A 15,190-nucleotide genomic window follows, 5' to 3' on the forward strand; every position below is an offset into this window, starting at 1 on the left:
CCCTCATATCCTTCACACCCAACCTCCATGCTACCTAACTACTCCATCTATGTGTGTAGGTCCACAGGGCTGACATCTACTGAGAAAAGGAAAGGACAGATGACACAAGTAAAACCTATCTGATACCAACTGAGATGAAGAAGAGGCATGGAACCATGAAGAATACCTGGTGGAATGATCACCATTCTAGTTTTCTGCAGAGGCGGAACTGGAGATTAGGATAGAAACTGACAAAGGACTTACAGAGCTGTCAGAGAAGCTGGAGGAACTGCTTTTCAGAGAACTGCAGCCACAACAGCAGCCAAAGGAGAAGGACTGCCCAGTCCATGGGTTTTCGAAGGAGATGCGGAGAATAAGAAATCCCTCCGATCTCAGGGGAACCAAGAACCCAGAGGCCAAGAGCAAACATAGAGCCATACTGGGAGCAGGAATCTGGTACCATGAGCGAGAAGCATGGGACCAGAGCCAGCAGGCAGAAAAAAACCTGTGTAGCCTGGAGAACGACCACATGCACCCAAGGACTGTTAGCAGAGTGTCCAGAGGGCCCCTAAGGTAAAGTGATAAACACTGGTGGCAGTGGGGCCTTGGAAATCAGGGTCTGGGACTCACATATAAAAATGAGATATGTTCCTTGTGACAGTACTTCAAGAGAGAGGGAGCCAAGTTGATTGGAACTAACTGGAAGGGAAAGCAGGGTCTGCGACTCACACACAGAAATTAGGTATCTTCCTAATGACAGAACCTGATGAGAGAGGGAGCCAAGTTGGTCAAATCAAGAATCAAGAGAGACCAGGGTTGGGGACCCCAAGGAAAGGAGATGTCTTCCTCATGGCAATGCTTGGCAGGAGAGAAAACCAAGGGGGAAGGGAGTCCTTCCCCCTGGCATTGTGAACCGTAAGCCAAGCCTGAGAAAAGACCAGGGGAAGGGAAACTTTTATCCTGGCATTGTGAACAGCAAACCAAGTCTGAGGAAAAGGCCAGGGGAAGGCCGTAATTCCTGCTGGCATTGTGAAGTACAAAATAAGTCTGAGAAAAGGTCAGGGGAAGGGAGTCATCTCCCTGGAATTGTGAAAATACTGGGAGCAAGATACCTGGAGATGGGAAGCATTCTCCTGGAACACAATAGTGAAGAAATAACTATGGGAAATAAGCAATGTTGATGTTTGAGCTGGAACTTTAACATTGTTTTGTGCTTTGGAAAGGGATTGAGACCAGGGGAAGGGAGTACTTCCTTCAGTTAAAGATCCCAACTAAGAATTGGAACTTTATCTCTTGAGTTTGAACTGAGAACTTTAATGCTTTACCATTTGACACATTTCTTTGTGCAATGGAAAGGGATTGAGACCTGAGGACCGGTGTCATTCCCTCAGGTAAAGATCACACCTAAGAAATGAAGCTGTGACCCATTGTCCAGAAGAAAGGCAACCATTTCTATGGACCAAGAAGATCTGTTACTTTGTTAGTTTATTTATAAGTGTAAGGGACAGATGTAGGGTTTTTGACACAGGACAATGGACTCTTGATTTATATGGATAACCTGATGGAACCCTTAGTAATTTTGTTGAGGTAGTGAAACCCCTCTTAGCATTAGGAAAAGTTAGGTTTTCTGTTTTGTTTATGGTATAAAAAAGGTGAATACCAACAGCCATGCCACCTGTGTGTCAGTCTCATTCTTATGCATCTTTACATATGGTGTCAGTAGTGGGGTGCTGATCCACCTAACAAATAGTGGAGGACTCCAAGATATCCATGATCAAGACCGTTCAGCCATTGTTAATGTTCCTTGAGAAAAGACTATGATCCCAACAGTTAAAGAGTTACAAGGGGACGGGGGAATCTGTTTTCAAATTTCTCCGGGGGACCATCTCTCTACCATAAAAACCTTAATTTTAGAAACATTAAAGATCCCCATTTGCCAGCAACAACTCCTCTACAAGGGAGGATCCCTAGTGAATGAGTTACAACTATATGATTATTCCATCAGTCCAAACTTGATGTTAAACTTGTAAATTACACCCGGCAGGGAATTGCCTCCTATAGGCTCCCTTCACATAAAACCTAGCCTAAAACAACCACCCGCTGTAGTCCTCTTATTGATTACTCAAACCTCCTCTCTTCCCGACAGTTCAGTGAACTCAATGAAAGATAGCTTAGAAAAGATAGAGGTATCACAGGGAGAAACCAGCTACCAATATTTGTCAGTGGAGGAGATCTTCTCAATAGAAAGACCAGAACACCTCTTCCCATTTCTAACATCATCAGAGAAAGAAAATGTTCCGGAGGCCCTTTTTTTCTCCTATAAAATCAGACAAAATGAATCCAATAGAGGCACTACTTGTACGGCTGGTTGCACACCAAATTCAAGAAGATGCAAGATTCCAAGAGGGAATACATAGAATTACGGTTAGTCAGCAAAGGCTGATCCTTGCACATGGAATTATGCAGCCTAATAGGGAGGGAAAAGACCTCTAAAGTGTTTTCCTAAATTTCAAGAGTCTCGTTCAGAAATTTCATTGGAGCTAAGAAATGACTGTCTTGCTCCGTTGTTGCAAGGGGAACTACACATCTCATATCAAACCTTAAACTCCATTGGAACAACTTCCTTTAATTAAATTAAACAAGGGTTGCTACATCGGGTATGACAGATGGAAACGTTTTACTGGCAGAACGTTTGAGTGATCAAGTTGAACCCTATTGAAACATCCTGAGAGCTAGGCACTTGATTAAAGAACGCACCGTCTCAGTGGTTGGGTGAAAAAGACCTTGCTAGAGATTATGGAAGCCTTAGCCCTCAAATAATTAATTAGTAGTTTACCCTCCTCTTTACAAAGGGCAGTGTTACAACTAAGTTAGTCCACCATGACCACTGTTATTGAAACCATCAAGGCTCATGCTGGAGCCTCAAAACAGCTTAGGGCTTTTCATAAAAATGTGTAAGGACACAAAGACCTGAAAATAGCCTCCTGAAACTTACCTCCTAACAAATTCTGTGGTTATTTTAGAGAGTGTCCCCCTGAAAACCAGATCAAATCTATAAGAATAGGGGCTAGATAGGCAAAACATACCATGTATGTGGGTTGGCAGGCAGGAGGCTTTCAGAGGCCTGACAGGGCTGGACAAGGGCCTTGGGAAGAGGCCTTGGCTATGGGCCTTTGCTCCGGGCCGGCTTTGCCCACCAGCTCCCAAGATCAATTTCAATTTGTTTCTCAGCAAGCCACTTGGAGCTTGCTGAAGGTGGGCTCACCGGAGAAGACATTTAAAGTGGCAGAGTCACCCACAAGGTGGCAGCCATCATGGAACATCATCTCACCTAATTCTGAATCTTGTTCAATAAGTATTGCACATCATTGAGGGGCATCAGATCATGGAACTTGGATAAGGCCATGATTAAGTCCTCTTTCCTTACCTGGTTATGTGAAACCAGTGGCTCGTCCAGTGCAGCTTGATGGGTGCTGCTGTTTTTGTTGTAAATTCTTTGTGCATCAGTTAAGAGGGAACAGGGTATTGGGAAGGGAATAGGACAAAATGACCAAGGGCAAAACGTCTGAAGCCAAAAAGTCTGACCCCTATTTGTTTGTATCTATATATGTGGGGGGGTAAAATTAATAAAAATGTGTAGGGTTAAAGTGGGGGGGCTGTGGCGTGTCTCCCCCCAAATATATATATATGCGAACAAATAGGGAGAAAAAATAATGGACGTATGGGACTCAGACTTTTCCATTCAGTAATTTCGCACAGATCCATGGGAAGAGGCCTTGACTGTGTCCTAATCTTAGCTTAAGGCGTTTTCCTTTTTGAATGCATTCAAAGTTTAGGCAAGGGAACTGTCCAGTTTCCTTGCCAAACCTTTGTTCACATTCAAAAAAGTAAAATGCCATAAGCAAATATTGGCTCTAGCAAAGAGAAATGTAATTGCTTGATCCAACACATTGGACCTTGATAGATATCTACTGCTGGACATTATCCTTGCAATTCTTGTGTGGCTTTTAAGTTTTTGAAAATACTTTGATCTTTTGACACTCTAGGCAAGAACTGACACTTGAAATGTTTCATGACATGCAGGAGCTAGGATGCCATCCATGCCATTGTCTGCCTTTGTAATAAAGTCCACATTGGAAAAAACAATCAAGCTGTCAATCTTTGGATAAGAATTGTTCCAAGATCCAAACCAGAACTATCACAGCCCCTCTGACACTACATTATGTTGAGCAGGCTACACAGTGGATTAATTAACATGGTGTTGTGTGTAGAAAGTTAGAGGTAGGAACAGTGATATTTTGGCAAGGAAACTGGCCTACAAAGAACAACATTGGATATACAATTTCAAAATTATTGAGCAAGGATTTAATGTAGTCGAGTAATGGCAGTCTGCCAATATGAATATCCAGCCAGCCTTCATACATCGTTCCGGAATCTGACTTTGTATGGTGCATTTGTATGCATTATGAAGATTGGGGCTTTTGGCATACAGTTTTACATTCTGTTGGTGATTTGGGACGTTTCAACAACCTATTACATCAAGCAACATTCATTGCCCTAAGTACTGGCACCCTCATTGCCACTCATGCCTCCTTACTTGAGTAAGACTCACTGCATTTTAAGATGGCCACCATTGTGTTTTATACATTTAGTCCTTTATTAATATTTAATGTTTCCCTTGATAGAGCGCAGTGTCCGGCTCCAGTAAAAACATATAAGGTTTTCAGTGCGGGTGGCTCACACTAGAGTGATTTCGGGTTTTTTCATCTTTTCTCTGTTATAGCTGGGCACCCCACTTTGTCCCAAACTTGAAAGTTTGAGTTTGGGCTGTACATTTTACATTCATTGCTGAGGCGCTAGCAGTAACTATACGATTAAGAGTAGTGTATCATAATAACGTGAGGCAGATGCCAGGCTGTATGGACAAGATCGTAGGTGAGCCTACTTACAGTTGATATGGCATTTTGAAGGTCTAAACACAGTGTTTTACCACCCTTCTACAAAGATATATTTTTTCACATAGCTGTTACCATTAGGAATTATTTCATCATGCCTGGAGAAGCTTTTATTCTTCAAGCAAGGCTCATAATCTGGAGGATTCAGGCAACTCTCATTAATATCCTGGTAAGCATCAGCCCTGGAGAGTGCTGTGCTCAAGTAGGGGCTCAATCTACCTGACAATTATTTCACTGGAATTTTGGCGTGGCACATACTAACTTTCTGCATTTGGAAATCCATGTATCAATGTACTGAGACATTGTATCCAATGGGTTAAGGTATACATAGTTACATTTCTGTTTCATAATTAGTTAAGCTGTTATTTTGTGTCTGTTCTCTAATGTTTAAATCTTCTCTTTGCTGCCATTTGATTCAGTCATGATATTGAGTTAGTAAAAGAGTTATTTTTGTAAATGATGTCCTTTGCGTCTCTTTCGGATTATGAGCATTTGAGAGCCCTGCATCCATGTGGCAAGCACACCTGCTTTTCTGCTGGTTTTAGGGTCTATGAGCAGCAGACCACTCCATGGCAAAAGGAGGAGTGGTAGGGCACCATGACGCCTGTAGAGAGTGGATGACTTTTTTGCACTCTGGGAACATGGTTTTCTAGAATAGTACCTAGACATTTGGACTCAGGGACATAAGTCATCTATACAAGGGCAGACAGTATTTGATTTATCCCCTCCAGATACTATTATGATTACATAAAGCTCAGTTTTTCTGTTGTGAGTGTCCTTAATCTCTAAAAGGGAGTGTAAGATCCCAGGGCTTGAACCAAGTCACACTCAGCTCATGGGGACATAGGAGGTCAAACTGAGTAGCAAGCTTGGAAATATTGCATGGTATTCTTTCTTTCTGAGTGTGCTAATTTGCAGCCACCCTGCAGGTTGGCTTGGAGATTGTGGAGTGGGGGGGCCTTTATGTTTTTGTGTGTTCCTATACTTTTGTGGTGAGGAATTATTTCCATTATTTCACAAGCTGTGAAACCTTTTCTGTGTGTCAATGAATCTTCTTCCTGTTTAGGATATATGGTGTTGTGTGTGAGACCCACAGAGCCAGATACAAGTTGATAATTGATAGAACGCCTCTACACCACCAAAAAATTAGCTCAGTTAAAGATGTGCATGTCTATCATCAGGATCCTGGGTTGACATAGTGGACTGCCGGGCCACATTTACTTACAAGAGAGTCCATTCAAATATTGTCAAGGGCACCTCAGTATGCAGCCCACCTTCTGGTCATCTATATTTGACAATAGACCCAAGTGAGGAGGGGGAGCTCATAGAAGCCAAGACGTCTAGCTTTGCCGAAACTGAGAAGGTACCAACAGCCAAGGGGGAGAAAAAAGAAGACTTAAATACCCAAGTGGATATTTTAGTATAAGTCTAAGGATAAAGCCATCCTGCCTGACAATGTATGGGACATCAGGGTAACCATGAGAATGAAATCAGGAGGTCCTGGAAAATGAAAAAGCTAATGTCACAAACCCAGACCAAATGTTTTAACTCACACCATGCTATCTGGTTTGAAAATACTGAAACAATTGTTCTCCTCCTCCACGCTCTAGAGTCCTCGTAAGAATAGAAATATGATACTGACACTAAGGTTACCTGAGACAGTGAGAGTTTTTATTAGCTTTGATACCAGATTGTCAAAATCAAACAGAAAGCTAATCATGTGCTGCCAATTTAAATCTATATGTAGAACGGGGGGTGGGGGTTGGGCTCTAGATTGGAACCAACCTAGCTGAGCTCTGATAATGGCGATTCCTTGGTTTATGTTGTTGCGGCAAGATCACAGGTTGTTGTTGAGGTGTAGCCCACACCTCTTTTATTTGGTAGAAAGTTGTAGATAACCTGGATATCTTGCCTTAGTGAATAGATGAAAAATCGTGTTGGACAACGCTGCTTGGCACCAGGTCTGTTTATTTACTTGAATTGCACCAAAACATGGTGAGGGTGGGATTCTTAATTTCCCATGTGGTCAGCCGACACGTGTTTCAACCCGAAGGTCTTTCTCAAGGCTAGGTCTGTTCGGTCCGGTTCGGTTCGAACGCGGACATACTGTTTCAGACACAGAGGGCTCAAAAGGAGCCACTATATATACAGGGCCAAGAATATAAAACTAAATCTATATGTACATTTTTCTCAAAGCAGCAAAGATTTGCATGAAATGTGTTTTCACCAATATAGAAAATTGATAAGCCACAAAATGAACACAAAACTTGTCAGATCCGGAAATTTCATACACAGAAAAGTCATGAAATGTGTTTTGGCCAATATAGCACATTAATAAGCCACAAAGTTAACACAAAATTATCAGATCCGGAAGTTCTGTACATAGAAAAGCCACAGAAAAACCACCACATGTTTCAACCCCTTGTGTCTTCATCAGGACATTTGATTATCACTATTTCAAAATTTGAATGATGCAATCCCTATTCCAGATTAACACATTTGTTATTGATCAACTATCCACATACAACATCACTGTATCCAGCCTTTGTCCAAGTGCGCAATTTCGGCTTGATCAATTCCTGGGCTTAATGACATATTATTGGCTTGTTATATTAAATATTGTGTCTTGACCATGTCCTATTTTGGGCCGACCCTCAGTTGCTATGTGTAACGTGAATGGCTTCACTCGAATTTATGCAGTGAATATGCTGCGTTTGCAGCGTTGCCGTCAAAGATCGAATTAAAGCGTCGCTTTCCCAGCTATTTTGGGCTGACCCTCAGTTGCTATGTGGAACGTGAATGGCTTCACTCAAATTAATTGCATTTGCAGTGTTTCCGTCAAGGATCGAAGTAAAGCAGTTCTTTCCAAGCTGATTCTTAGGCCAATGTATTGCTGTGCGTGAATGCGAAGCCTCCTATCACTGATTCAGCAAAAAAACACCCTTAGTCCTTATTTATGAACTCTAAATTAGTAGCTGAGACTCCATGATGGGCTTGGGACAGATGGGAAAAATACATGACTCCTTAGCTCACTTGGGAAGTGGAGTTAATAGTCACCTAGCAGGGCCTAAACCCTGAGAGAACAAGATCATATGATTACATTATCTATGAATACTTTAATGGTGGGCCACAACTGTGAATTGCATAGGGAAAACTCAGGGAAGTTACTTTATCAGCTAACGAAGTCCATTGCCACGTCTCATATAGGGTTGAACATGTTATTATTACATTGTTGTGGAGTAAAACATTGGCAGAGATAAAAATCACCTGGACCCTTGAACAAATCACTAATTTCAAGCCTCTTTACCTACATTAAGTAGTCAGACAACTGTATAACCGATCCCTTGAGGATGTCATTGAGACCACCTGTGGGCATCAAAGAGCTTATCTTCCACACAATCTAGTGGTATCTCCACCTTCAAATAAAGCTTTCTGTAGAGAGGGAAGATGTGAGGTAGCTCAACTCTGGCAGGTAACCCAACTAAAAAGAACTCCTGAACACAGTTGAACCCTCCCATGCAAAGAGGCCAGAGAATAAAGACATCTAGAACCCTTCCCATTGTCATTAGTCATGCTCTTCACATGTTATTCTTGTAAGAAGGCTAACCACATTGCTTCTGCTTGTCTGTATCTTCACCAGGAAGAACCTATAGCTTCAACACACATGACACCTGACCGAACCAAAGGTGATCACCACCATAGATACCCCAGGAGGTGGAAGAGGAATACAAGGACCTGGAGGTGATATGTTGTACTGGACATGGATGACCTGATGTATGTTGCCAAGTCGGATGGATGGGGACTGGGGCATTATTAGCTTCAGCAACTCACCAACCTACTGTCAGGGCTAATTTGAAGTTTCCACAACAGTTACCCCTAAGAGGCAGGTACAGATCAGAGGAGTACATCGGACCAAAGTGCTGTACCATAAGGCCAAATTCACCATAGAAATAGAAGGAACTGCCTTTTCAGTGAAGCATTAGTAGTACTGAGTTTCCCTGCACCTGTCTCACTAGCAGCAGATGTGAACAATCTTTAGCACTGGTTAAGCACATTTCAGGGCCAGGAAGTTGAGCCCATCTCTGGAACATATTTAAATTAATCTTCACTGTCCTGTTTCCTCCTGTTCAGGGAATGGTGCCTCGAATAAGACTAGTGGAGGAGTTTAGAATGTCCATATGATTTAATTTCCAATCTCTCATACAGATAGTTGTCAAAAATCCATGGCAGAGCTAGTATGCTCACATACATTCACAATGGAAGATATTGTGCCTTGAAACACTTGTGTATAGGTGTGTTATAAATGCCATATCATATACACAGCAGGTTTCACGCACACTTTCCTACTGGATCAACCTGTCTGGAAGTAGCTGTGGGATAAGCAAGTGTTGTGAGCACAAGGGTTTCCTCAATTTTTTAAGGGGGCTGTGGTATGTGAGGAGAGATACAGCAGAAAAAAACAATCGCTTTGCCCATCACACCAAAAGAAATCACTTTTAAGATTAGCAACCTGGCTACTTGTTTTGTATGCACACAAACACCACCATCACCATTTTTATCATGTTTGAGTAAAACAATTTTTATTTATCTTTTTAGGTCACTACACTGACACATAGGCGCCATGTTGCCAGTGTAACGTGTTTCTTTAACCTATCGCGTCCTGAAGACGGGGCGTTGGACTTTACTGACGAGCTTTAAACTGCAACAGTGTTGTCCTTCTCCCTAGAAACATATTCAAATGTTGACGCTATTATACCATGTTGTTGTATAATTGAAAATGCGATCAAAACACACCATTACTAACATAATTGTACATTGCAAATGTTTTGGTGTCTGCTTCTTCCGCCCATTTGTATTTCTACAAATAACGAACGCTGGAAATAGGTTTTTTATGTTGTTTTACCATGTTGTTTGATATAAAAATTAAAGTATGCTAAACACATTTCTTTGTCTATGGTGGGAGATATAATCCTATGAAATTCCTACTGTGAGGTACATTTCTGACAAGTAGCCACCTCTCGGTGTGTTAGAGGTGGGTACCTAGTGGTATATGTATGTTTTTTTCTGCTGGAAGTAGCTATGACCATGACTTTTTTCCATGATGCTAAATAGTGGGAAAGTGGCCTTAAACATCAGAAACATCTCCTTTCCTGTATTTGTGGAGGGAGAGTGTTTACATACAAGTGGAGCAGGTGGGCAAAAATGCCCAGGGGAAATCAGGTACATGGACATCAGGAAGAAACAGGACAGACAATCATAGGCTTTATTGTCCCAATCACAATATTACCCATACAAGGCATTTTGTTTCAAGTCGCTTTCTGATGAAAAGTGCACAAAATCAAGGGGAGCTTATGTTAAAGAGACAGAAGAGCTGGAGAGACGTGGTGAAGGGAAAGTATGCTACTGAGGAAGGGGCAAAAACAAACAGTAGAGAGAGAAAAGTTTGGATGAGTGGAAGTGATATTCAGAAGAGGCGGACAAAAAAAGGTTGGGAGAATAGTGGTGTTAGAATGGGAGGGAGGACTTCACAAGACTTGTATGGACCACTGCCCAAGGACCTAGGGTGTCACCTCGGTGAAGAGCCATGAACTAGAAGGTGTCAGCTCAGTAAGACTACTGTGATACGATGCTCACAGGGAAAATTCAGACAAATAAAGGGAGCTTATTGAAGACCTGGCAACTGAAGATGGCAGGAGCCAAACAGATAGAACCATTAAGGGTGCTGAGCAATTTAAGGGCACAGTCTGGTTAAAATAACCACAAAACAGTTAAAAAGTGATATGGTGGGGACACATTAGGGTTGTAAGGTGCAGGCCATCAGCACTAACTGAAGATCCTAGCACATGCTGTTAGGTAGCGGGAAACAATACTACCCATACAACAAACCATGGCAGGTTGAATGCCTTAACAATTTATCACGGGCAAGGACCTGCAAGTGAAGGAAAATTTCACACTTGGTCATTGCAGTCACAATTACTCCAAGGAGCACTGGAAGCCAACTACCTTTCCAGGAGCAATACATCTTACACAAACCAGACCTCTTGATGACAAAAGAAGGGTCTTGAAAGGAATGCTAGTGACTTGGTTGGAATTTGGGAATCTTGAATTTTAGACTAGCAGTTGGAATTTTGGACTGAGGACCTGGACTCCTCCAAGAACAAGGGATACCCCCATTTTGTTTAACCCATCCAGATATTGTTTTCATCGTAAAAATGTTTCCTTTTCTCTTGTGTTATGAAACCTCTATATCACAGAGGACCTTTTTCAACCTTTCATTAACTTCCAAAAAGTGAGGATAGAATGGCAATGATTGGTCCTGGTCAAACCCCAAGACATGTGTTAGAGATATAACATATGGGCAACATTTTAGTGGTATTCTTTTTTTCTGTTCGGGTCTCTGGGCATGTAGGCAGCAGAAGGAAATGTGTTCAAGAGGCTGCAGCGGTAGGTGGGGGGAAGAGCATTTATATTGTTCTATGTTCCTATTTTGCTGCTTAGAATGTTTATATTCCATTATGTCACAAGATGCACAACCTTTTACTGTGCATCAATTAAGCTGTTTCTACTGACTCACATCTCTGGAAAGTAGAGCCTGACCATGGCCTATGGTAGATTTAAGATGTTATGTCATGTGCTATTACCAGTTTCCCATCATAGTTGTTGCACCTCTGAGACAAGTTGTGGTAGAGGTTTTGACATAACTCATTAGGGCCTTTGATTCCACTTGTACGTTTTCCAACCAAAATATAATGTTGTCAAAGGAGCCATCAATCAAATTTTGTATTCCCCAGTGCAATTGTTTTCCATTCGACACAGTTAACCATGACATCCTCATCATGAGACTGCAAGCATTCGGAATCACTGACAACGACTTACTTTGGGTCAGAGCCTTCCTTACAAATTGAACAGAAACAATATGGATGAAACCCTACAAATCAAGCCCACGAGAATCATCATGCAGAGTCCCACAAAGATCATCCTTCTCGCCACTACTATTCAACATCTACCGGTCACAACTAATTAAAATCATCGAAAGACATGGCCTCACCTGTTACAATTATGCTGACGACACACAAAGAATCTACAAAATACAAGACTCACGAGAAGACAGCACAACACTAGAGAACTGCCTTCGTGAAATATACAACTGGATGAACTTAAACTATCTTAAACTCAATCCAGGCAAAACAGAAATAATGATCACACCAGAAAACGGAGAAGACAACCTCTACATCCCATGCCCAACCGAACTTGGCGAAACCCCAGCCCGATCATCAACGGTAAAAAACCTTGGAGTCCTGATGGACAACAAACTTATTCTAGAGCCACAAGTAAATGCCCTAATCAAGAAATCTCTCTTTCTCCTGCGATGAGTTAAAAGGATCCTACTTATAGTGTCATTCACCAATAAAACTACTGTCATCATCGCCCTCATCATGTCCAGACTAGACTATGCCAACAGCCTATATCTAGGCCTGTCTGAACGACTCCTAAATAAACTGCAACGCATACAAAATGTGGCAGCCAGACTGCTCCTTAAACTACCTAGAAGAGAACACATCACACCAGCGCTGAAAACGCTACACTGGCTACCCATCAAACAGCGGATCAAGTTCAAATCAATGAGCATAACCCACAGAGCAATCCAGGACCAAGGTGCAGAGTTCCTCAGAAGAAAACTAAACATACAACACACTGCAAGGCCACTCAGATCCAGCAGCGACATTGATTGTAACCCAAATCATATAATAAGAGGAAACTCAGAGGATCTTCTTTTTCTCACCTCGCCCCAAAAACCTGGAACGAACTACCAAAGAACATACGGACACCTACAATTCAGGAAACTCCTCAAATGATGGCTCATCACCCCATAACCTGAAAGAATGCCAATAAGGACATACACAAAGGAACTAGGCTGAGTGAAGACCATATCCTGACTCACTAAATCATCAACACTCATAAAATAAGGACATACAGATCTGTAACATTCCCACTTATCGATTAAAACCAACCACAGCAATCATACCATGAAATACCCCAGGTCAATCGGGATAGCAGAGTATGACCCAGCAATAGCACCTGGCATCCCTAGAAGGCACAGGCAGCAATGGAACACTGATAGTAATAAATAGGAAGGAGTGGGGGATTGATAATATAACTCCACTACCAAAGCAGGGATTATACTCGCCCCCTGGGTGTACTAAGGTCAAAACTTAAATGGAGGCCAGCCTCAACCCTGAAACTAAACAGTCAGGAAATGGAAGATAAGTGTATACCACCCAATGGACCACCGACAGTAAACAGATAGCAAAGAGCTGGTTAGGGATAAAATAATACCACTATTGAACTAGGGAACAATGCTCACCGAACCTGGGGTACTTAGCCAATTAATCTGCTTGAACCAGCAACTGTATCACCACAGAAACTATACAATCAGTAAACCAAGAGAAATAATATACCAACCCAGTATGACAACCTGATATATACTAAACTACAGGGATTATGAGACATACAACCTACTAACCAAAACCTCAAATTTCTGCATACTCAATTCACACAAAAACCCACACAACCGCCTCTCTCAGAGCAAACCGCACAGACTTCACCACTCAGCAACTACAAACAATTAACACACAGATCGCAACAACAGCACGCGAGGACCCGATTTGATCCTATATGCACACCCAAGCTCAGCGCACAGTGAAAACCAAACTGAAGCTAACAACAGTACACCACCTCTCACTTTTCTACGCCCTCTTCACCCACTAACCCACCCCCCACATTTTTCTTCACAGATCCGCCTGAGCACTTGGAGACCAACTCTGTTGGTGAGGGTGCACTATATAAACACCTTTAACATTAACATTAACATTGGTAAAACTTCCTTTTGCCTTCACTGCCAAAACTCTGGACCATTTGTACCTTGCTGATCCCTTGGATTCTTTTGGCTCACATACATGTTGTTGTTCTCCCATGGTGATTTTCACCAAGAGTTTTTTGTACCTTGGGTACTTTTTCCTGGACTTCCAGGTTACTTGCACAAGATGCCAAAGAAATAATCCATGCTGTCAAGTGAAAGCTTCATATTTCCATACCAGAGATTTAACAAACTGTGACACTTCTTTGTGTATCTCAATGCCTGTCTGTGTTTCAAGTTTCCAGTGTATTTGGTTAGTAAAGTGCAGCCTGCAATTTATTCTGAACAAATGTATTTGTGAAAAGACCCAGTGCAATATCAGATTCACTTTAATATGTGTTTGAATCAACAGATTGTAGGGAGGCAGTTTACATTACATCATCAAATTCAGAAGAAGAAGAAATGTAGTTGTGCCACATACATGGAGAATGAGCCAATTAAAACAAGTTAGGCCTAGCTAAGAGCAGGATAATTAAAGCTAATCATTAAACACTTCAGAAAACCAAAGCAAATGCATTTAGCGATTAAATGATCATCATGGCATCTTCTTTCTACGGAACAAACAAACTCTCAGGGAGTGGCATTTCATGAGCCCACAATGCATCGATTTCTCTATCAGGGAGATGAAACTGTGAGAAAAAAACAGAAAACAATACTTAAACATTACATTTCTTTTCTGTAGTTTGGATAATGACTCACTTAAGAGGCCAATGGAACATTGTATAAATTGTAGAAATACTAAACAAGAAATAATAATTTGGAGTCTTCCTGTAATCCTGACAGGAGGTAACAACAACCACACTTAACATAATTTTCAAAGTGTTGAGAGAAAGACACGTAGAGACCTAATGAAGAACATGAAGGTGGATGAGACAAGATGTGACAGATCCACTCTGAGCTTTAAGAGAAAACTCAAAATCGAAAAGATTGGAAGACTCTCCCTATACTAGCGCATTAAGCTTTAACATTAGTGATTTTAAGGAAATTTTTCTTTATTCATCATGACACTGCTGATAGGCATGAGAGGAAACAGGTGAAGGTATTTTCATAATTACCATCTAGTCTATTCAGAACCTGAATGTCATTGGCATACTTAAAGAATACAAAAGCAAAAGTACAAATTGGGGAACATTGAGACACCCTAAAATAGAGCAGGCAAAGGAGGACGTATCACATCAAGTATACATAAGTTGCTGGCAATGGTTGAGATAGGAATTAACAGACAAAAAACCATACCTCTGAGACCAATCTCTCCCAAATGGTGTAATAGTGTATTATGGTCAAAGTTGCCAAAGGATGCTGAGAGATCTCATAAAATAAGATCCAAGAAAACACTGCC

At 41.6% G+C, this 15,190-nt stretch overlaps 1 protein-coding gene across 1 annotated transcript in view; it reads right to left on the minus strand.

Moving 5' to 3' along the window:
• Window positions 1-14,134: 14,134 nt before the first annotated feature.
• Window positions 14,135-15,190, minus strand: part of LOC138504722 (embryonic protein UVS.2-like) — a 60,385-nt gene continuing 59,329 nt past the window's right edge. The window contains exon 13 of the mRNA XM_069625259.1: window positions 14,135-14,480. Within this exon, the coding sequence (XP_069481360.1) occupies window positions 14,467-14,480 (14 nt within the window). The 3' untranslated portion in view covers window positions 14,135-14,466. The remainder of the gene's footprint in view (window positions 14,481-15,190) is intronic.

Source organism: Ambystoma mexicanum, chromosome 11 (genome assembly GCF_040938575.1).
Source record: "Ambystoma mexicanum isolate Mex_15411 chromosome 11, UKY_AmexF1_1, whole genome shotgun sequence".
Taxonomy (NCBI): Eukaryota; Metazoa; Chordata; class Amphibia; order Caudata; family Ambystomatidae; genus Ambystoma; species Ambystoma mexicanum.